General features: G+C 47.7%; 1 protein-coding gene across 1 annotated transcript in view; it reads left to right on the top strand.

Moving 5' to 3' along the window:
- Positions 1-18875, top strand: part of LOC308147753 (fibroblast growth factor 14-like) — a gene marked incomplete at both ends in the record, with an annotated part of 22577 nt that extends 3702 nt beyond the window's left edge. Inside the window, 4 exon segments of the mRNA XM_080520083.1 lie at positions 4288-4398; positions 7307-7410; positions 18449-18647; positions 18727-18875. Of these exon segments, the coding sequence (XP_080376209.1) occupies positions 4288-4398; positions 7307-7410; positions 18449-18647; positions 18727-18875 (563 nt within the window).
- Between the last annotated feature and the right edge of the window lie 5425 nt (positions 18876-24300).

Genomic DNA, 24300 nt, shown 5'->3' with positions numbered 1-24300 from the left:
CGTGGACATACGTGTGTGTGAGCGCGCGCGCGCGCCCTCACACGCGTACGTTCCCCGAGCATGCATAAACACAGACTGACTGACAGACTCGCCACCAGCCCCTCTTCTCTGGTGACACACACACACACACACACACACACACACACACACACACACACACACAACACACACACACACACACACACACACACACACACACACTGTCATGTCTTGTAGTGCCCTATGGTTCAGTGGTTTCCAGGTACATCCATTATTGAAGCCAAAGATTAGTCTGTCTGGTCTCTCTCTCTCTCTCTCTCTCTCTCTCTCTCTCTCTCTCTCTCTCTCTCTCTCTCTCTCTCTCTCTCTCAAAGTGCCCCCCCCCCCCATCGCCAAGATCAGACTTTGTCTTAACACTGAAGCAGATTGTCAGGCCGAACCATGGTGACAGTGGCACATTTTCAAATCACACTCCCTGTGCTTCACGTTCTTCCCTTCAGAATGAAAAAAACCCCCAAAAAACCCCCTCTGATTTCTGGTTTCCTGGGGGAGGTCAAAAAATCTCGGGCAAATTTTCCCCCATTCAGCTCTCGAATCCCACTCCAGTCCAAATTAAACGTCATTGTGGGAACGGCGGGCCGGGCCTCGCCATCAGCGCGCCGAGCGCGGCGTGATTACCTATAGAAGTGATGCAGATTAATGAGAGTGTTGTGATTATGTGCCGCGGCGAGCGTTTGGTTGCAGGGACGACGAGCGCCGTTGTAATCAATTGATTGTGTGAGAAGCCAGCAGGTGACGACGTGTGGAGGGGAGGGGTGGGGAGATGGCGGCAGGAAATGAGAGGAGGAGGAGGAGGAGGAGGGGGGAGGGGGGAGGAGGAGAACGTGAGGAGCCGTGTTGAAATGAATCGTCTTTCTCTTGGTTGAAAAATGAGAATTTGCGTGGATGTGGGGACCAAATATGTCGGAGGGAGTTGCTCCTTGTCTTCTTCTTTCACTCTCATATATTCTTGTGGGTCTCCTTCCTCCCTCCTCCTCCTCCTCCTCCTCCTCCTTCTGCTGCCTCTTGACTCGTCCTCTCCACCCGGTCCTCCTCCTCTTGCTTTCTCCCTCCCGTGTTCCTTCTCGGCCCCCGTCTTGTCGTCGTACGTCGTCCCCGCCAGTGAATCGGGCACCTGAGAGCAGCCGCCGTCTCGCGTCACTCCAAAGACCAAACATGTTCACGTTCACTGGAATCCACCTGTTGAGTCAGACGCTCTTCAAGCCGAGGAAGCCAAATAAACAAGCGTTAAGTCATATTGTTTTGGCGTCGCCGCAGCTGAAACGGTAGTCTTGTGCTGCTAAAACACACACGTGGTCACGTTTATGTAATGATGGACAAAAAAAACAAACAAACTGCAAATTTGTTCCGTCTCCTGTTGCAATAAACAAGTAATAAGCTGAGACGCTGAGGAAATGGAACCAGGAAGCTTGAGGGTCAGTGTGGAGGTGAGCCAGGAAATGGTTGCCAGAGCCAACTTAATAGGTTTAACCCCCCCCCCCCCCCCCCCCCCCCCCACAGTGATGGCATTGCAGTGGACATTCTTCTAAATTCAATATACGGCGAAGATGAAAACATGCTCTCCAGTCTCAACCGGCGTTTACTCGGAGACGGTCGCTCCCGGCTGACCCGCGATCACCGCCGCGTCCCTCCGGAGCGACAACACGCCCGGGGGCTAAGTGAAAAACCGCGGCGCCGGCGCCAACCCGAGGTAGAGAACGCCGCTCTGCCAAGACCATGCCGGACCGCCCCATCCCCCCCGCCACAGGGCGTTCCCGTCCCGTCGACGCCTCGTATTAAAAGCGGCAGGTACAAACGATCAATACGAGGCTGGAAAAGCCGCCGGCGCGCAAAAGTGATGGAGGCTTGAGTTGTTTGTCATGTGAACGTGCCCTTTTCAGCGCCGCGCGTTCCTCTAATCGCTAATCACGCCGATGGAAATGAGGATGAAATGGGTGCGTTCAGCTCCAATTCCAACCCCTCACCTGGGCGCTTCAGGGTGTTCATCTGTTTAGTAGTTTTAGGTGTGTGTGTGTGCGCGCGCGCAGATTGGGGAATACCCTTTTTCCTGGAACAGTCTGGAATCAGGAGGCTGTTACCATGGCAACGTGGGGATGGGAGCTTCCCTAGTAACAGACAGGATGGTGGGAGGCACTGGGAAGGGTGGGAACGTTCACCTGGAGGAGCGTCGCCACGGCGGCGGTGACGGATGAGCAGGTGGCTGTTGGACGGAGGAACAGACGCAATAGGCGCGGGAGGCGAAGCGGGACGGAGCCCCGCCGAGGATTATTATTGATTTTTTTTCCCTCGTTAATTGCAGCAGGGAATTCTGCAAACGGCAACAAAAAACCCCCACAGTGTGAGCCTGTAGTCCACATATACCTGATCAAAACCTCTCATTACATACGTGAAGTCCTTGATGTGAAATAAACTTGAAGGTCATTTGTTCTGTAGCTTCGAACAGATTTTACAAGTTTAAATATTAGTTTTTTTTTTTTTATTATTTAAAAAAAAGAAAAAAAGTTCACAGCTTGCCTCTGTTTTTTTTTTTTAAGTCTCCACCTTTCAACCTTTTAAGACTTGAGGCTAGAGTTCCGTCTTGCAGAGGCGACGCGACAATGTTTCACCCGTTTGCACGTATATAAATATATATATATATATATATATATATATATATATATTTCTGCAGATAACAGATGCGTTTCATCAGTCGCTCCTCTTTAAAGCGTCGTCCCCCCGGATAGGAAACGGTTGACAAGCCTGCACAGTACGCACTTTTTCCCCTTTTCCGACATCTTCTTGTGTTTGTCGTGGTTGACTTTTTAAAAAAAAGAAAAGACGAATTGAAAACGTCTGACTCATGGAGGGTTCTCCGTTCTCGCCCATGAGACACGCCCACCGCAATACATCCACATCAGATTAAAAAAAAAAAAAAAGGACAAATACATCCAAAGCTCCAACCGGAAGGCTCTCTCTCTCGCGTCTGTCCCCCCTGGGGGCTAATTCTGATGCAGAAATACATTTGACACCGTGTTTTATTAGCGTAATTTTATTGGTGACGCACTCTGGGAGCAGATAAGGGCGACGGATTGCGTTTCTAGGCTTTCTAGGAGCCGTGCGTCACACAAACAAGGACAGCGAGATTGAAATGTGACTGATTTGTGTCCGTCTGCAGCCGTCCCTGCGTTTAGATAGGAATCCATGGCATAACTCTAAATTATAGAGAAATATATATATATATATATATATATATATATATATATATATATATATATTTATAGAGAGACACCATGTGACGGATTGTGCCGAGTGTCTTTGCAGAGCCTGTTTCAAGCATCGCAGTGACTCTTCCCTCCTTCTCCCCTGCTGCACAAGATGGATCCTTTACAAAGATGGAAAACACCCCTGCCTCTCCCCGTCTCCCTCACACACACACACACACACACACTCACACACACACTCCATGAAAACTGGGTCAATCTTGGCTTCTGTTCTTTCTTCCCAGCCTCTATACATTAGGGGGAGACCCGAAGAGTCTCTCACATGCATATTCAAAGGGGGTTCCCACCGCAAAGTCACTGATGTGTGTTTTGTTGAGTGAGGATGGGCGTGGTACCATGTGTGTGTGTGTGTGCGAGGCCATATTAGATAATCAGAGAAAGGTGGTGTCGTCTACAGAGGGTGATGGAAACACTGAGGGTGAAATGGGAAGTGGTGTTGAAGAAGGTCCCGCCAGCGTTTAGTCTCCGCTCTTCCACCTCGAGACGTGACTCAGCCGTCCTCCGTCTCATTCCCAGCAGCCGATTTATTTCATTTAGTTATTCCTTTTTTTTTTTGCGCGTGAACTTGGGTGTCAAGAGTCCCAGAGTGTGGGAAGTGAAAGTGCAATCTAAATTTGCACCGGCATAATTGGAGAGCCATCGAATTGGGCGATCTGTGTCTTCCCGAGGTTTAGTTTACTTACATCCATCATACCTTTAAACCAATTTGTTGGTCGGTCGTGAGCGGAGCCAGGGGGGGGGGGGGGGGGGGGGGGCGCGCTCCACCATCAAAGACTCAGAAATAATTCAACGGCGGTATTCAAGTGGAACAATGACCACGGAGGACGGATTAGTCCGAGAGAATCCTGTAATGGATTGGACGTGCTTCACCAGTCTCTCCCGCGGGGTCACACTGTCCCTCTTCAGACTGGATCGTATCGGGGGGGGGGGGGGGGGGGGGGGGTAGAAGACGATGTTCTGAACCCGTCTCCTTTCTGTCTGCTCTCAGAACCACAGCTGAAGGGCATCGTGACCAGGTTGTTCTGCAGGCAGGGCTTCTATCTCCAGATGGGCCAGGATGGAAGTCTGGACGGGACCAAAGACGACAGCACCAACTCCTGTTAGTATGCACACACACACACACACACACACACACACACACACACACACACACACACACACACACACACACACACACACACACACACACACTGTAATGAACTTCACACCATCAGATGTGTTTGAATTTCAAATTTGAAGCGAGGACAGGCGTGAATGTTAATTTTCTTAGTGTGAGATTATCACAATCGTTTTCCTCAAGACGAAGCCTGATTCAGGCGTTTCTCCCTCCATTGTAACGTTTGCGTCGTCGTCGCTCCGTGTTTGTCCTCATGCATACATGCATGCGTGACTCACTTGTTTCTGAGCAGAGTTGCGTGTTATTGACACTGCGTCGGACGAGATTCAGAGTCGCGGCCCGAAATCAAAATGTTGTTTTTAATTGCCGCCGAGTAAAATCCTTGACGGCCGTCCTCGAGGCCGGGGGACTCATTTAAAGGTGACACCAGCTGCTTTAGTCAACTTCACCCTCGTTTTAACTGAGTCATTCAGAGAAAAATACACATTTTCAGAAGCACAACCTATCGTATGGTCGCCGCCAAGCGTCGCCGCGCTGCAGATGGACGGCTTATTGATTAATGTAGCTTTTGCAATATTGGGACGTGCCCGGCTCGTGGAAAATCAAATGCTAATCAGTAATCAGTGCAACACACAAGTGTCCTTTCCACGTTGGCTGAGCCGTCTGATCTCTGCCGTCCGCCTGTTGCAGCAATGTTCTCCTTGTTTACTCTCATTTTTCTGCTTCTTCTTCAGCTTTTTGGCAAATGCCTTGAAATTTGTGCCACGGCTCTGTGTGTGTGTGTGTGTGTGTGTGGATCAGACTGAATTTCCTGCTGCTCGCATTTGCAACCAAGCTTTATTTCGCTGTTTGTATTTTCTCGTCGGTGGGAGAGACTCGTTTTGTTTCCCGGAGCATTTTAAACGGCCGACTTTCCAACCTCTAATCAGCCGCTTGCATCTCTTTCTGCTAATGAAGTGTGTGCAGGGTGTGATATTTGTCGAGGGCAGGTGCATTTAAACACATTTGGAGATTTTTAAAATGTTTTTTTGGCTGAAAATGAGATGATTGTAGCTGCGAGTTGAGAAGTTTACCGTTTCTGTGCAACTTGTGACCAGTGAGGTCTCCGTGATGGACCCGGCGTTGACTCATGGTCTGATCCGGCGCCCGGTGAGCCTCAGATGGATAAATTAGTATAGAAACAGGAGGGGTGGAGGGGTTCCCAGGTGTAAATCAGCCCTCGATTACAAAGAAAATAACATTCCCACTGCGGAACGCTTCATTATGCATCAGTGTTTTCAATCCCACAACACCAGCGACACATTTTACATTCAGAATATCAAGAGAAGTGTTCAGGGACGTATGACAACAGGTGCACATGTGATTTATGGAGGGTTTTTGATGTATTACAATAGATGCAAACACAAAAATAGAAATCAGTATCTTGTGCTTTGACATCCTTTTACCCCCCCTGACAAATAAAGCCTTTTAAAAATGTTAATTATTTAACCTTTTTTTACCATATTTGAAATCCAGTTATGTTGGATTTAGATTGCAAATGTTGATATCACGATAACAAAAACAAATGCAACTGAAGGTATTTGACAAATGACCGACAAAACATTAACAGAATATAATATATAATATAAATGTTAGGAAATCATAAAGACAGTAAAAGAATAAAGCCTTAGAATGATAAGCTTTATATAAATATGCTTTTTTTTTTTTTTCTGATCTTCAAACCAACCGATCTTGTATTGGCTTTTTTTAAAACTTTTGTGAGGTGACCTTGAGTGAAAGGTGCCTATAGATAAATACAATGTATTATTTTCGCGAGGCAACAGCTGTAGGAGAAGCTTTTGGGACATTTCACTGTATTTTTGCATCAGAAGGTTTAATTAAAATTGGCTTTTTGTTGAGATTATAGTCATTTTGTGGAGTAAGTGTTTGTTTTTTTTGCAGAAATGCAGACGTCGCTGCGCCACAACAAAGAAAAACTTTAAAGTTTGAATATTACTATTGTTATGTATAAGTTTTGACCACTCTGATCCAGATAATACATATGTGTTGATGTATGGGAATGTAGGGCTCATAATACAAGAGGCCTTGCAGGTTTGGTGCCTAAATGTAAATGTAAATCCAGTAAAGCAACTTGACGAGGAATTTATTGGAAAAATCGCTCTTGCGAATCCCAAATGAATCGTGTGAATCGTAGAATAAGAGTAATACCATGTGAACGAGCAAATGAAGGGAAAAAAAAATAAACGAAGAGTCGGGGGGGAAAAAGTAAATGCCTCGTTTCTCGAAGCCTCTTAAAGTGTTTCTTAAGAGAGCGCGGGGAAATGAACGGCAGCGTCGTCTTTTAAAACGTGAGCCCCGGGGGCGACGGGGGGGGGGGGGTGATCAGCTGTCTGGTCCTTCACCTGACGGCGGTTCTTCAAATAACACTGACCCCGCTGGGCCTTTTTTAAAATATCACACAAGCACGGGCCGATCGTAAAATGTCAACGCCTGCCGGAGAGGGTCGTCGCTCTCTCTGGCAGTTATTGTGCAAGCGGAGCGGCATTGCGACTTCGCGGCGTCCACACTGCAAAGTGTTGCAGGTGACGACTCCGCAGGATTCTGGGTAACGGTTTTAACGGCACCGGAGCGTCTCCGGAGGGACGGAGTTGGCGCCGGGTTTCGGGCAGCGCATGAGAAGAATCTCCACATCAAGGAGTGGCCTAATTTTCACTCCGGTTTTTCCACGCCTGTCCTCCGTACGTAGAGTTTAAAAGTGCTGCAGAGAGCCTCGCGAGGCTTCGAAAAATCAAATCAAACAACCACCACAGAACCAAGCCAAAGTGAGCAGCAGACTTTTCACACACACACGAGGGGGAAACGCACTAATCTTGTCTGTTTTCGTCCGCAGCTCTGTTTAACTTAATCCCCGTGGGTCTGAGAGTCGTGGCCATCCAGTCGGTCAAGACTGGTCTCTACATCGCCATGAACGGAGAGGGCCACCTCTACTCGTCGGTGAGCGCCGCGCCACACCGCCGCCAGCCTGCCTGTTGGTTTTTGTGCCACGTGTGTCACCGCAGTTTTTAATTGTTTGGTTGTGAATCAAAACGCAGCCCGGGCTTCAGCTCTACTGTTTATTATTCCCCTTTTTTTCTTTTTTTCTTTCTTCCTGCTGAGAGCTCAGTGTTTCTTTTTTATTTGAGTCACTCCGGGGCTTTACTTGCAAATGTTGTTCTTCCAGATCCCGGCTTGTTTGGTTTTTGATCTGTGGCAATTTTCTTCTGGGATTTTAATTAAGGGACAAATGGAAATATCATCTTGTTTTGACGCCGGCTCGTTATAAAGCCGTGGTTTATCCACCAGGGGAAAGCTGTTGCCTCCAAGTGCCTCGGGATGCCGAGCGTGTTGACTTTAAGTGCATCAAAGTGGCGAATTTGAAGCACTTCTTCTTCTTTTTTTTTTTTTTTAGGGCACCCACTAGAATTTTGGGCAATTTTGAGATTTGCGACTTACTGAATTAAGTTGAAAGAGCTTCAAATGCCCCTAAATGGGATGAATTGTGGTTTTTAGAATCAAATGAGGAAATTATTGTTAGATGTGTTTGACTAAAAAACAAAAACTACCACCCCGGTGGAAGAATCAGGTATTGCAGTTGTAATTTGTAGGTTAAGGAATAGTTGCGTCTGTATAATAGTCCCAAATTAGCCGATACGCCTCCGGGCCAAGATGAGGGGATCAGTGATTGGTTCACGTGACGAGTTCTAGATCCAGCTCACCTGCGACATTCCCATCGTGCCGCTCGGAAGAAGCGCCGGGCGATTTTAGGTCCAACTCGGCCTCCGTCGTTCTTAAGGAGGATGAATTCTTAAAATCAATTAAAAATAAAGTGGAAGGCTTGTCAGGAGTTTGTGATTGAGACAAGGAGCCGGAGCGAGCAGTGCATAATAACGCTCAGTGATTTTCATGTCACAAGATAATGTGAAAGACCTATTTTCTCTCTCTCTCTCTCTCTCTCTCTTTTTCTGGAACAGAAGACTGGAGACAGTTTCATTAGACACAGAGAGAGAGAGAGGGAGGGGGTGGTAGAAAGAAAGAGGCGTGAGTTGCACTTGATTATCGGCAGTGAAACATGTTATTGTTCCGGACAAGTACGCATTCGGGGTGAACGTAAAGCCAAATGAGTGGAAACCTTGTGAATGAAACATGTCGGTGAAAGAGGTGGAGAGCGAGTGCAGCAGAATATGAATTATTTCCGTGGAGACTCTTCGGGGTGAGTTCACACTCCTCCCTCTGACATCATCCCTCCTTCCTGCCCTTCATCTTCTTTTTTTTGGGGGGGGGTGACAGATGAATATAAATGGATGGGAGGAGAGGAGAGGAGAGGAGAGGGGGATGAAAGGAGAGAGGTGAGGGGAAGAACGGCGAGGCCAGGGCAGGACACACAAGGAAATGAAAAGAGGTGAGCGGAAAGTGAGGGAGAAGTAGGACAAGGACAAAGAGGAGGGGAAAGGTGGAGCGGAGGAGGAAAACACCCTCACCTCAAACCAAAAAAAAAACGCATTCAGAGTGGGACAAGATGGGGGGGGGGGGGCGGGGAGAATATGAGAAAGGGAAAGGAAGGAGCGGAAAACGTAGACGGAGAGACGACAAAGCAAAGACGGATGGAGGAAGAAAGAGCGGAGATGTGTGCTGCTCTGCTGGGCTTCTTCCTCAGCCTGTCGCTGGGAGTCACAGATGCATGAGGGCTTCCTGTAAATAATTGAAGAGGGGGAGTCCCCCCCCCCCCCCCAGACACACACACACATTGGTAGAAATCCCCTCTGAAGCTGCACAGAGGAAATAAATAAAAAGAAGTGAGGATGTTTGATGGTGCTCCACCAGAACGAACACATAAATTAGAATTCCGCGTGACGTCGGCGTCTAATTGGCGGAGGTGTAGGAGACGTAGGCGTGGCGCCACCCCCCCCCCCCCCCCCCCCCCCAGAGACGCCCATTAAACCTCACGAGGGCTCAGGTTCGCCTCCCCTCACTTCTTCCGTGTAGGACGGGTCGGTCCAGGCTCACGTCTTGTTTATCGGCCGGCGTCATCGTTCATCCTGGCAGCGCGGCTTATCGCCGAGGTGTCGACATGTCAATACAAATGAGACCTCAAGTGAAGGCGCTGCACCTGTCAGCAGTCTTTTCTTTTTCTCTCTACCTCCAAACATGTTGGTTACGTCTTCCACACCCTCTTAAATCCATCCCAACGACCCGAGACGAGAGAACACACGCGTCTCGGGCGCAGAGACGGGAAATACGCACTGAAATCATTACGATCCGAACACGGTGTGCTGAAAAGTAACTGCCGTTCACGTCACTGGGAGGAAAACAAGGGGAAGGAGAAAAAAAAAAATCATGTCTGTACTGACATTTCTGAGCAAACATCAAGTCAATTTATAGGTTTTCGCACCTTTTTCTTCCAAATGTCACATTTCTTATCTGACTGAATATTAATGAGGTGAAACCTGCATCTTGGAATCTCACGTACACCCTGGCGGTGGAGGGAAGTGGAGGATGTGTGTTTCACGTGGCAATTAATGAATTGATTTCGCCTTCTCAAAAATCAAAAGCAAAGCACTTGCATTTAAACTGATGCCGCCCCCCCCCCCTCTCCACATTGCAAATTGTTACCGGCGTGCGTCAGACTTTAAGTTGTACCCGGTCGGTCTTATTAATCCCAGATCCACGGCATCTGGCGGCGTGGCTGTGCATATATACGTACGGTGGCGCCCCGCTAACAGATGGCACAGTGTGCAATGAGCTGCTATGTGATAATTATGGAGCATGCTGGGGAAAGTGGGAGGACGGAGAAAAAAAAAAAGTGCTGATGAGTTTTGGACTGCGAGTGACGAGGGAGCGTCGGTGTGTGCGTAACGCACATGGCGGCGCGCCGCGCGGCGTGGGTGTCTCAGGGTTGTTGGGTAGGTGTCGGCGTGAAGACGACAGCTGAGAGGTGAAGGAGGAAATTGAGTTTTTCAGTGTAATCATCGCACATTTCCTGTGTGTCGCGCGCCACGATTAGCGCGCCCCCCCCCCCCCGCCACCGTTGTCGCTGCTGCAGACAAATAATAGCAAGGCAGCAGAAATGGTAGGACGCGTCCAAACTGCTTCAAAGTTAAATAGTTTCTGCTTGTTTTTGAAAATCCAAATAGTGCTGACTGTCCAGCAGCCGAGATTAGACATGTAAATGTATTCCTTCATGCCGGCCCCCAGTGAGTCGGCCTGCTGGAGCCCCAGTCTGTCTGCTGGAGGGCTCCTGGGAAACAAACGCCATCGCTTCAAGTCCGTCCGTTCGCCTCCTCCCGCCTCTTCTTGCTCCTCTGTGTTTTCTTAAAAGGCTCATATTAAATTCTGCAGCTTTTCAGAAACTTTCACATGGTCTCGTTGGGCCAGATGTATTGGATTAAAGGCTTATTGCCCCAAATTCAGCTTCTCATTGCTTTTCATCCACTTCAATGTTGAGCTGCATTCAGAATCTGCTGTGTCTGTGTGTGCTGGGCTGGCTCCGCCCACACACGCCCGTCTTGGGAAGAGGAGGAAGTACTTCCTGTCGTCGGGACACGTGCCAGAGCAGAGCTGTCGAATTGTGGGAGGAGTCAAAGGGGAGGGTCTACTAAACCCCCGATGACCCTACATAGGGTCTGAGTTCTGATTGGCTCATTGAAGCTACGCACTTTTTAAAAGCTGAAACAAGCCAGGGAGAGGGAGGACAGAACTTCCTCACTTCTGGGGCGTCGTTCCCTGGTCGTGGGGACGATTATTAGTGCATCGGAACCATTAGTAAGTGAATTGTGCATAATATGACCCCTTTAACGTCACGCCATTGGATTTACTCAATCAGAAACCAAGTAATGAAATTAGTCATTGACTGCTGTGTTGTTAAATAAAACATGCAAAGGCCCATAACGACAAAAGTGCATAGAAACGCTTTTGACCGGAAAAACTGTAATCAAGCATCAAAATGACTGCAAATGAACTTTCTGTTTCTCATCTAATTGATAATTAACGCTTTTTTTTTCTTCCTTTTTGCTTCACTTAAAGCTGCCGGCGCAGACCTCATTCAGCCTTCCCTTTCATTTATCTCTTCTCCTTCCACTGCTCGCAGCCACCGCTCTCTCTCTCTCTCTCTCTCTCTCAGACACTGCGTGTTTTCTCAAAACAGGATGTTTTCCATAAGCATGAGGGCGAGCGTGCCGCATGTATGTGTGTGTGCGCGTGTCTGGCACGCATTTGTATGTAGGCGTGTACTTCCATTCACGGCGCGAGTGCTCAGACAGCGAGTCCTGTGATGTCGACATCCACCGAGATGAAAAGGGAGAGGAGTGGCAGGGGGAATAATTGTGAGCCATGTGAGCCCTGACACACACACACACACACACACACACACACACACACACACACACACACACACACACACACACACACACACACACACATTTTTTGGTAACAGGAGAGGAAATGAGTCGTCTTCCAAGACGCCACAGGACCGACTCGACAGACGTATTGTCCACCGCCGATGTTTCACGCATCCCTGATGTATGTGTCGCCTTTTTCTCGCTGCGGTGAATCAGCAGCTTTCATCCAGGAGAAAGTCTCGCCGAGACGGAAATCTAAACCAATTCAAATCCAGTCAGAGGAAGAAGGGGAAAAAAACAACAACAAAAACAAAACTTGTTTTTGCATTTTTTTTTTTTTAAATGTACACACCACCGTCATTTTCAGAATTCTTATTTATTTGTTTGTTTTTTAGAGAGAGAAAAGGCTCCACAACCAAAATGGCTTAATGAATTTCAAAAAAAAAAAAAAAAAAAAAAAAAGCTTAAATATGGGAGAGAAAAAAGCAAAGCTGCTTAGAAAAAAACCGATCAAATAGTTAAAATGGCTAAATTGTGGCCACAAGATTCGATAACTCCTCCCTGTCAACAGTGTTTTGTTCTTTTTATTAGTCACTGTTAGACCTTGTACATATTACTACTTCCTTATTTGATATTCAGCTTTCTATTTATTCTACGTAGAACAATGCTTAAAGGAATCATTCTGTTCTTTTCTTTTGTAAAACGTCAAAATTGTTTGAAAAATGCGGGAGAAGAAGGAGGAAACTGCGAAAATTGTTGAGAAAATAAACTGAAAACGTAATGAATTGCTTGCCATCCTTCATAATTGTTTCAAAACGGCTGTATATGAAACGTCAGGAGCCTCATTTCAAAGGTTCAATGTGTTTTGCGGCTCCATATAAGTTTGATTTTGGCGGAAAGTGACCGAAAAGGCTCTTTTAGATGGCAGAGGCCTGGTTTAGTGGAACCTGAAGGAACCTTTAAGAGACGTCTGCGGATGAAACAATAAACTGTGACTCAACATCTGCTAGTTTATTCCTGGTCGCTGAAATGAACATTAGTCACAGACAAAAAACAGATTTTAGAGTGCTTTTTTTTCAACAACTGGCGGTGTTGGGGAAAGTTCATAGTTCATAATACACAATTATGAACTGAAGTTAACGGTCCCAAAAATGAACAAGTTCATATTTGTTGTTTTTTTCTCAATATGTTGCTGCTTCACCACCGTGAGGATATTTCGCGATGGCAACGCGTCTCCAAAAGTTCACACTGCGGCAACAACAGGCTGGAAATACACGCACTTTAATAAAAAAAACAAATTGTGTAACAGGTCACCGGGTTAATTAAAGAAAAAAGCAGGAAATAATCAACGTCAATATGTTATAAAATGACTTTCCTCTGAGTCTAAGATGCTCCTTTTTGAATGCGACTCACCTGTGGGCGGCTGTTCTCCTGTTTTATTAGGGAATAACTGATATTGTCTGTGTTCTGACCAGAACGACAGAAACAAAGGCTCCATGGAAATTGCAGATAATTGCATCCTGTTTACAGCGAGACGATCACATCGTGCTCATCGCCCGAACCCTTCTTTTTTTTTTTTTGGGTACTCGTGTTGCAGTGATTATTAGTATTATGAAGCCGCCACCTGGACGGGGTATTTCAGAGCTGTGCACTGGCGCGGCGGTGACATTTTGAACGTACGCGCTCTCGTTTGAACACAACATTGAAAAAGGTTGGAGCTGGAGACGTGTCCTCTGCCCAGTGGGCAGGGTTGGGAAAGGTCACGCAGAGACGAGCCACAAAAGTATAAATACCATTTGAATTGAATCAAAATCGGATACTTTACTTTACTTTAGAAGCCTTTAAAATCGGCATCCGGGCAGAAAAAGTAGGCGCCAAACTCCCCTCTTGTCCAGATTACAATCCTATAATGGGACTTTTCTCACATGTGAAGGTTTCAGAGTGTGATTGTGTCGAAACGTATCACAGGGAAAAAAGTCTGACTGTCTTTATGAGTCAGTTGGTGAATGCGGCACTTTTCAGACGGTAAATGTGACTCCTGATTGACGAAGACGCTCGAAGCGAAGTGAAAATAAACCGCGGAATCAAATAGAAAGGCCGACACGTGCTCGACTGAGACGATTGAAAGGAGAATCAAATGGTGAGTTATAGGTTGTGCACAGTTTGTACGCAGGCCGTATCCAGTCGTGAGAGTCTGCGTGTGGCTAGACGGAGCCGGTGTAATAAACAAAGGTGAGATGTGATGTTTCACCGCTGATCTCTGCTTTCTCCGGCGCCTCGCAACGGGGCAACCTGTTTCCCCGCACCTGATCCAATTAGGCGCCGCACATTTCCACCGCCGGCTAATTGGATCAGGTGTGAAGTGGCAGGCGGATCCCCGTCGTTCTTACACGGGCATCCGACGACGTCCTCTCTTGTTTCCCTTTTGCCAACCCTTCTCTCTCCACTCCTCTTCCCTTCTTCTCCATTTTCCTTTAGGATGATTTGTTTACCCGCCAAACCCCCCCCTGGGTAATTAGCGCCGTGATAATAACTGGTGTTGGAAACAAACACGCCCACTCGCTCAACAGTGCACGCCAACACACGCGAGCACGCACGCCGGGATAACAAAGCGCTCGCTTGCTTTTAAGTCGCGACGCGAGGGCGGCGACTGCATCAGTCTGGAGGCAGCGCTGCGTTTACCTTAACCTCATTAGACCGCGGCTGATTCCATTTGTCCTTATCGTCCCTTAACTTGCTGTTTGATCGGAAGCAAATTAAAAACCTCGGCAGAGCGGTGACAGCCGGGTGTTCACAAACAAACCGTATTGTCAATGATTTGATTAAAAAACAAATAATGGAATTAAACAATGACGCCTGGCAGGAATTTGACTCGCAAAGTCACGTTCTTGTTCGAAAGCGGCAAATGTTGCGTCGCCTCGGGGGGGGAAGTTGTTTCACGTCGTTTTTCAGCTTTACATCCAATTCCAATCCGTCGCGAGGCTTTAATTTCTCACCCTGAAGCCACGGCCTTTGCGGGCTTTGTTTAGAGAGCGGAGGCGAGGCTCACGTCGCTGAATGGCATCCGGCCTGCTGGGTAATTACGAGGTAATGGTGTTTCCCCTCGTCCACTTGTCGATCGCGAGGCGGGAAGTGGAAGCGACTGACGAAGCCTCGGTCTGGAGGGAAAAGCCCGTCCTCCCCGTCTGAGTCTGTGGCCTTGTTGTGTTATGACATTTCTGCGTATGTGTCAGCAGGTGGAACGCAGTTCTCATAAACCTCTCCTCCCTCGGTGTGGGGGGGGGGGGGGGGGGGACTTGTTGCCTTGCAGTCATTCAGCAGCTGCCCCGGTCAGTGGGGTTGCTGACCTCGGCTCCCGTGAGTGTATTTGCTGCCACTCACCCCGAGCTGCACACGGTCAGGACTGTCTGTGGACTGGAGGCCTTTGGGGAAATCACAAGAGAGGAAAAGAAAAGAAAAGAAGGAAAAAAAAACCCCATCAGAGAAAATGTGCAACGCTTTTCTTGTTGTCCTGTTATTGAGTTCCTACTGGGAGGTTCCCACGTCTTTTCAATCCCTTATTTTTCCGTCTTTAATGGAGGCGAGACAAAGTGCTGCCTGTTTCCATTCAGTATGTTTTTTTTTTTTTGGAGCAGGATGTTTCACGTGGTGAGTCTCGCTCCCAAAAAACAACAACAACAAAAAACGGCACCTGCTCAGTCACACGTGTGCAGCATGTATGGTAGAAACAGTGTGTGTGTGTGGTTGAGAGGAACACAAGGATAACAGGAAGGAGGGAGAACCCCCCCCCCCCCGCTGTTTTTCCAATCAGGAGGCGTTGTCCTCCTCACTTGGTGATTTATCCTCTCGCCCCTCTTCCTCACGCCCCCAATTTCCATCCCTCCGCCGCCGCCCAACGCTTCTTTCTTTCTTTCTTTCATTCATTCATTCCTCCTTTAAAAATGACTCACCTGTGTGGTTGTGAGCCTTTTCAGCCGAAGCCATTCTTTGCAGTTCACTCGTTCTCCGCGGACGCAGCCTGGAACAAAGGCCGCCGCTTGAGAGGAGACGTCGGAGATCTTTTATTTCAAAAGCAGTATTAAATGATGCATGACCCCGCTGACCACCATTAATAAGTGTCTGGTGCCGCTCTCTGCTCTCCACCAAACATCAGCCCACTTCAATTTGATAAAAGAGAGTCAAGGAATCAAGGGTCAAGACTAAATATTCTATATTTAGTTAAGTGAAGCCCAAAATGTTGAAACTGTGAGCGAATACAGCCGTCAATACATGAATCCGAGCCATGGTTACCGGAGGAGAACATTTGATTTGTGGTGTGTGGGTGTCGCTGACATTGCCAATAAATAGAGCATCCATTCATTATCACCTGTCTTGTTTTGTCGCCCGCCAATCATTTAGTCGCATTTCAGGTCCCACCGAACCCCCCTGCCCTCCCTCCATTCATCCCCTGGAGCCACAAGTGTGTGTGTGTGTGTGTGTGTGTGTGTGTGTGTGTGTGTGTCACCGTCTGATTCCTCGCTGCCACCCCGGCCCTCCCTTTAACCCTTTATAGGAGAATGCAGAGACATCGAACATTGCAGCCTGAATGTGTTATTACGTTTAAAATAAATGTAAATAAACACAAAGATGCAATGAATAGGATTTTTAAAAGTGATTAAAATGACATCATTTTTTGTTCAAGAGCTCAAAAGGTTCGATTCTCTTGCAATATGATGTTATTTGAAACAAACAAACAAACAAATACCCTAAATATGATTAAAATAATGGAAAATGGACGTACTTTTTTGTATTTTCAGTTGCTTTTTTCATAATTTACTGCTGAAAAAGGGTCAATATTTATTGAATATGTTTCAATGGAAATCCATCTGTTGCACTTGATCAAGCAGGGTTTTTGTGTGTGCTTATATTTTCAATTTGAACGGATCAATAAATTGAGATTCAACCAATATGTACATGTTTAATATAACAATTTAATATCGCCCATTATGTGACGGTCGTCACTTCACCCTTCTTGGTTTCAGGAATAAGTGCCTCGTCCCATAAAGGGTTAATAAGTGTGTTACTTGGACGTGGTAGATGTGGCACGTTGTTGTTGTGTTAGATTTTCCAATGCATGTGTTTATGTCTCTCTCTCTCTCTCTCTCTCTCTCTCTCTCTCTCTCGCTCTCTGGCAGCCCTCCCTCTTTAGACACCCACCCACCCACCCACTGACCCCTCCCTCTCGGCACTGGTTGGTTGCCACGGCTACAGTGTCGCCTCTCTTCCTCATGTTGCTATGAGACTCGGACCGACAGACCTGAGCTGAATGACAATGCGTCTGTGGCTCTGGCACACGGCCCAATACAGCCAATAACAGACAGTCTAGACAAACACTTCCTGATCGGGGGGTCTGGACACTTTGGGGGGGGGGGGGGGTATTTGGGTTGGCAGGATCCCTCTCGCCATATGAGGAGCAGTGTATTATCATTTAATTCCAGCAGCCGTCTCTTTGTGTGCGTTATTGTATTGTGAGTGATTACGAGAGTAAATCTAAAAAAATGATGGAAATTGTGTGGTATTATCCCTCCTTGTTTAACAAACAGGGATAATTGTTCGATTTCGGTCCTATTCAAATAGATTATCCAGGGGAGGATGTGTTTATGGAGATATCAGTTATTTCCTATAATGTAGAATGAAGCACCTCTTTTCCTTCGGCCTTGTAAAGTTTGGTCTTTTTAATTCAGATTCACACAGACACTCCAATGGGCTTTGATAGAACTCGATCTTACGATTAGATGCAAGGATTTAAAATGACTCACTTCTCAGTCTGTTGTTTTACTATTTATATAACTAGACGAAATCCTTTTGTGATTTAAAGTCCGTGAAACTTGCAAAACGAGAACAATCTCGCTGTTTGTACTGTTTGAATGAGCGCTTTGTTGACAAATAATCTGGAGGAACTGAGTGAAACAGTCCATATGCCGTCAACTCAAAAGGAAATATCAAGGTAACAAGTCTTAACCCCTGACATTTGTCTTGTTTTCACATCGTTCAACTGACGAACCGTCGTGGATTCGCTTGAGAAATGATCTTTTTTTTCTTCTTCTTCCTTACGTAATCTTGAAATTTCTGGAATCTGCCAAAACAACGGTGTTTTATCTGCGACTCCGTGTTTGGAGCAGACACAAGGGAGCAATGGTTAGAAAAAACACACACACACACCTAGTCTGTGCTGAAATGTGCTCCGCTGGAGGCGCTGGCAAGCATCAGGATAAAAGGAGATTTGACGCGTAGCGGCAGGGCTGACGTGGGGGGAGAAGGTGAGCTCTGGAACCACTCAGCTTTTCATCAGTCTGGTGGAGGAACCGTCCACTGTTGCTTAATGCGATTAGTAATAGTTTGTATGTGTGATATTTAGATTTCCTGGCCAATTAGTGCAGGAAACTGCAAAAGGTTTGCTTGATCCTATAGAAATATTGCATTGCTCAGTGAGGTTTTCTGTGTTTTCCTGGTGCATTTCTTCTTCATCCCGGCTGCTGTTCGGTTCAATATTTATTTTTGCCAGTGAAGGAAAAACTGAGCGCCGAATGAAAGAACAGGTGTTTTATTTTAGTTTTTTTGTTTTGTCTTTTTGAACGGCGGATAAATGACGCCGCCGATGTTCCTTCATGTCTCCTCAGGAACTGTTCACGGCGGAGTGCAAGTTCAAGGAGTCGGTGTTTGAGAACTACTACGTGATCTACAGCTCGATGCTCTACAGGCAGAAGGAGTCGGGCCGGGCCTGGTTCCTGGGCCTCAACAAGGAGGGACAGGCCATGAAAGGCAACAGGGTCAAGAAGACCAAACCAGCTGCTCACTTCCTGCCTAAACCTATAGAAGGTAAAATATCACATCCCGTCTTCCTGCCACTTCTCACTTCCTCCCTGGTTTTTGTTGATTTTTGCCTCTGCTTCTCCAGTTGCGATGTACCGCGAGCCTTCGTTGCACGACGTCGGAGAGGCGGCGCCCAAACTCGCCGTGGGCCCGCCCTCCAAAAGCACAACCAGCGACCCGGTCGTCATGAACGGCGGCAAACCAGTCAGCAAACCCGACAAGGAGGCGACATAACCCGGCACCCCACCACCACCGCCGCCACCGCCACCACGACTACCACCGCCACAACTTCCCTTTTGACCCTCCTCCCTCCTCCTGGTTCAGCCGAGGCCGGGGGGGCGGGGAGGGGAAAAAAAAGAGAAAAGAAAAGCCAGAGACTCGCCCCCGCTGCTGCGCTCTCAAGAAGCCAGACGACGGCAACGACAGGTAACAGACAAACAAACCGCTACAGTTCTGACGGGTCAGCAGTGGGGCCACACGTCCCGCCTTGCCTCGCCTTGCTCCGGGACTGGACTGGACTGGACTGGACTGGTGGCGTTGGGGGGGGGGGGGCGACTGCGCTGCAGGTGGTGGTGGGGAAACGCGACGGCGACGGCGAGCCGGCGCCAGCCACACGATTTAGAAGTGGGACAAGTGGCGGGGACCTCGTACGGGGGAGACGAGTGGAAAAAAAGGACTTTTCAAAATTAATAAGGGGGAAAAAAAAGAAGAAGAAAAAAGAAAAAGGTGTCGTCCTCGCCGGTATTTTTCTGTGACAATCTGTAAGAATGAGTAGTTTTTCTGTTACTGGGTGCGCTCGCTCGCTGCTGGCCGCAGACACAAGAGTCCACTCCAAAAAAAAAAAAAGAAAGAAAATTGATGTTAGAGTAAATAAGGAGCAGATTAGATGCATCAGCAAACTCCGGGGTGAAGAGAACGCTCTCGGTGGCACAACACTTGAGGATTCAGAAGATGCTTAGTCATGGATCGATGACGATTTGGCGCAGGAGGGTCGGCCCTCGGCTCACAATGAGTCGCATCTGACGAACAATCAGGCCCAGCGTATTACAGCAGAGTTCAACACGCCCTCCGACCCGTCCCTTCAGTTTGACTACATGTTATATATCCGTTAAAGAGTTCTTCTTTGAGCATGTTTGACTTTTCAGTATTCCTTTACTCGTCTGTTATTTATTACTCTGCACACACAAAGCACTTGTGATTAACCAAGCTACAGTTTTGTACAGACATGAACCATATTTGAGTTTCTACCCGTCTGTCCGATAGCTTTTATTTATTTACTTTAATCCTCTTTTCTGTGTGTGCGCCCCTTTAAATGCTCATTTGTAGCTCAGGAGAGGAGACGGGAAGTTTTGGCATCGAGTTGCTGGAACCGGCGTGTAGCTGAGCGCCTAAAGCATCCCCCCCCCACCCCCCCCCCCCCCCTTTGTAGCAACACAGAGACTATAGGAGGCATGCTGGTGTCCACGCAGCATGGTAGCAGTCAGTGTTTACATAGAGTAGCAGACCTTGTAGATGGATCGATGGCGTCCTCGGACACGGGGATCCTGCTAGACCTACTTTCTTCTGTTGCCTTTTTCAAGTACTTGAAATCCAAGGTGGGTATGAGGGTAATAAGCGAACAGGGTAAAAGGTGTTAAAGCCACTATGTGTACAAACTGAGCTTCATGTGGGACTCAGTGATTCCATTTGAACACACCGAGAGCTGAGGAAGAACCCCAAGTATCCTTGTTTGTGATATTTTGCACTTGTTGAATATGGAGGTGGTTCTAGAGACTGTATATCCAGTGTCCTTTTTTAGCACCTTGCAAATGACCAAAGGCCAAACTTGAAGTATTGTGAAAGGATGACCTGGTAGCCTTGGTCCTCTTATTCATACGTTTCAGTTTGATGGACGTCAAAACAGGTTTTTTTTTTAACCTTAGTTGAGTGAACCCACGTTCTAATCTGCACCATGACTTAAAAATTGGCCTGATCGACACACTTTTCAGAGGAAAAAGGGGCTTTTTGGTGCAGATTTTCTAAAACTCCACATGGAAAATGCTTTTGATTCACCTTTCTAACGTAAAGTCTCAATTTGGAGTGAAATGTGAAGCCTGCTGCTATGATGTGGACTTCTTTGCCACGGTCAGTAAATATATGTCGTGATTTCCCCTTCTGACTGTTGGGTATGAGTGATCTGCTCACCGGGATAAACCTCACACTGTATCCGATGCAAACGTCTGCCACAGTTACACATAGTGGCTTTAAATGTGCCTGCACAGTGGATTATTAAATCTGTAAAGGTAAAGTCAACGTCTGGGAGTTGTAGTTTTAGTAGAACACAACGAGAACGACCAAAAACAAAACCAAACAAAGAGCGCTCATCAATTCTAGTGTTGGAACAAACCTGTGTGAACAAGGTGGGAAATCAAGCCAGCGGGTTCCAATGCTTCGCCCTCTCACTGTGACAAGTCAACATGGCACCAATCTGTTCTGGACTTGAATCGCGTTCGGCGCCCGGGCTTTTTTTCTTCCTTTTTCTGTTTGCTCGTTTTTTTTCTGCGACGGCAAGACGAGATGCCAATTAACTCCTCAAGAAGTCACTCCAGTCGCCGAGGAGCTACAAATACTGTGATCCCCCCCCCCACTTCAAATTAGTGCCGGCGACAATGAGGCGGACTCGCGCAAATTAATCTCTTCTGCCAGGCTCAGGAGGACAGCGTGTCTGCTTTTAAGCGGCCAAAACAAAACACTGTGCATTCCTGGCGTCTTTCAACCCCGCGGCCGCTTTTTACATCGGAACACTCGTCATATTTATCCGAAGACGAACGAGACTCCCGCTGATGTTACTACGACTACAAAGAGCCGACGAGAGTTCAGCATCGTCACACAGAAAAAAAAAAGAAAAAAGAAAGAAAATCAAGGCCGCATGATTTATTCCCACTCTGGTTTCAGCGACTAACGAGCATCGGCCCGACTCCACAGCGTTCCCAGCCTTTAGTAACCCCCCCCCCCCCCCCTTTAAACAAGCCCATCTGAGGCAGAGTTGTCTCACCGTGCAGCTGAAGAGACTGAAGAAGAAGGAAGAAGAGAGAGAGAGAGAAAAAAAAAGAACAAGACAGCTCACAGTGTTTCTAATTGACATTTCTCAGATTTTGCCTCACATGCGCCACATTTCTCTCCCCGCCTCTGATCTCATTAGCTCGTTTCCAACCGGCCCGACACGCCGCTTGCTCATCCGGCCTAATGCCGTCCTGCAGGTGGACGCCTTTGGCCCTTTATATGCTGTTTTTGAACGAGAGAGGGGGGCGGGGTGGGTGGGGGGGGGGCGGATTAAAACACTGTTAAAAAAAACAACGTGTTCCCTTGATACTGGAAGTGTGCGAGTCCACGTGAGCCGTTGATGATTAGAAAGAGTAAAAAACAAAACAAAGCATTACTAGCAGTGTGAGTGCCTCTCATCCCCTGCCAAGCCCCAGACCTGAGGTCTCTCTCTCTCTCTCTCTCTCTCTCTCCTCTCTCTCTCATCTCTCTCTCTCTCTCTCTCTCTCTCTCTCTCTCTCTCTCTCTCTCTCTCTCTCTCTCAAGTGTTTTTTTTGTTTTAAACGTCAGCTCCGTCCTGTCTGTTACTCGGATGGTGTGGATGAGGAAGCAGTCTGGTGTTGTGCTTGTCTCCCGTCAAAAGAAGTGTAACGTCTATAGACGACTCGTTGTGTCACACTAGGGGTGTTTCTAGCAACAACAACAAAAAAAAGAAGTGTACAATGAACCCCGACAATCAGGTCTGTAAACCTCCCTTTTATTTCCATGTATCCGGTGTTGTCTTGGCTGTAGAAGTCCCCCCCCCCCAAAAAAAAAACCTCATCCCCACTTTAATGATGCTTCACAATGTTTGGCCCGTCCGGAGCTACGGCTGCTAACAAGGCACTGCTCGTCACAGAAGTATCATCAAGCGGCTAATTTGTCCTCCGCCGCTGGCAGAGGAAGAAGACGAGCCCCAGGATTCTCCGTTCACAGGTCCAGCTTGTTAGGGCCGCAGTAGGGTTCCCATCCTGTGCGAGCTATTAAAGGATCCGTGGGACGTGCTCGAGGTTTAATGACGGCCGAGGCCGGAGAAAGAAAGAAAAAAGAAATGGCCCGGTTTCCTGGCTACTGACCAAAGACACTGCGACATTAGCGTTTCCAGGCTGGTAATCACAGCTCCTGGTTCAAACAAAGACGGCACAATCACTGTCATCATCTCCTGAGAGATCCCCCCCCCCCCCCCCCCCCCCCCCCCCCCTCGCTGGTGCTCCGCCAGGTACCAAGACGACCATTAGGAAACGTTGGAGCGGCGCACAGGAAGAGAGCCGCTGATTTAATTAGAAGTGAGCAACGGCGACAGAACGGGTCACTCTTCATGTCCACACACACACACACACACACACACACACACACACACACACACACACACACACACGAAGCGCCGCTCGTGTCGTCTCTCCCGGCAGGCGCACATGTCTCCGTCCTGTCCCGCGTCCCGGAGGTCAGAGGTCAGAGGTCAGAGGGTGGACACGTAATGGCCGAGTGCTGAGCTCCGTCTCCCTCACCTTTTCTTTTGCTCTTTCTTTTTTTTCCTTTTTCCCTCCCGGCCACTTTATTCCTCTTACAAGAGACTGCCTTATTACATGTGAATCTGGAAACCAGACGGTGAACGCTCTCTCCTCTCTACACACACACACACACACACACACACACACACACACACACACACACACACACACACACACACACACACACACACACACACACACACACACACACACACACACACACACGCCGTCCGTCCCATCTTACTTTTCAATTATCCTTTGATCCCCAATCTTGCGTTCACTGTAACTACGCTAGCTTTTGCTCTCTGCTCGTGGTGTAATCGTGCATCCAGAGATCTTTATTCCCACCTTTTCTCCTCCACAGCACTCCTCCTCCTCCTCCTCCTCCTCCTCCTCCTCCTCCTCCTCCTCCTCCTCCTCCTCCTCCTCCTCCTCCTCCTCCTCCTCCTCCTCTCTCTCTCTTCGGACTGTTTACCACTTGTTGCATGGTTTTTAAAAGCAGAAAGATGGTGGTGGTGGGGGGGGGGGGGGCTAATGCATGTGGTAATGTAGGAAATGTGTTTTCAAAACAAACAATTACAGCCTGGCACCAGTGGAGCACGGCCTCTGGCTCATCCCTGCCATCGAGTTGCACGTACACGGATGCGACGGCCTGCTTTGTTTGTGAAGATATGCAGTATATTGCCTCTAAAAACAAGTCAATTACTTTTACGTTTGTGTAAAAAATATTTGCAGTGAGGCTCAAACAGAAGAGTGATTATCACTGTGTTCGGATGCCTTCGTGGATTCTCTCTCACGCAGTTGACATTTGACATCAAATCCACCTGTCTAATGAGATTGTATTTAAAAATGACCACAACAAAAAGAACCGCCCCCCCCCCCCCTAAATAATAATGATGGCACCGGAGTGAGGCTTGAGTGGACGACGAGTTGCCAGGGCCCGTTGTATCCCCCCCGTGCAAAGCTTTGGCAGCAACAAGCCAGGAAGCGACGTGTGACCGGCGCCACCCTTAAAGGAGGTCACTCTGTCTGTCGGTAAATGTACAGTTACCTTTACATACATATTATGCAAACAGTTTGTCTGCACT

Source organism: Blennius ocellaris, assembly GCF_963422515.1.
Source record: "Blennius ocellaris genome assembly, chromosome: 24".
Classification (NCBI taxonomy): domain Eukaryota; kingdom Metazoa; phylum Chordata; class Actinopteri; order Blenniiformes; family Blenniidae; genus Blennius; species Blennius ocellaris.
The sequence above is the reverse complement of the archived record's forward strand: the minus strand, read 5'-3'. Positions and strand labels throughout refer to the sequence as shown.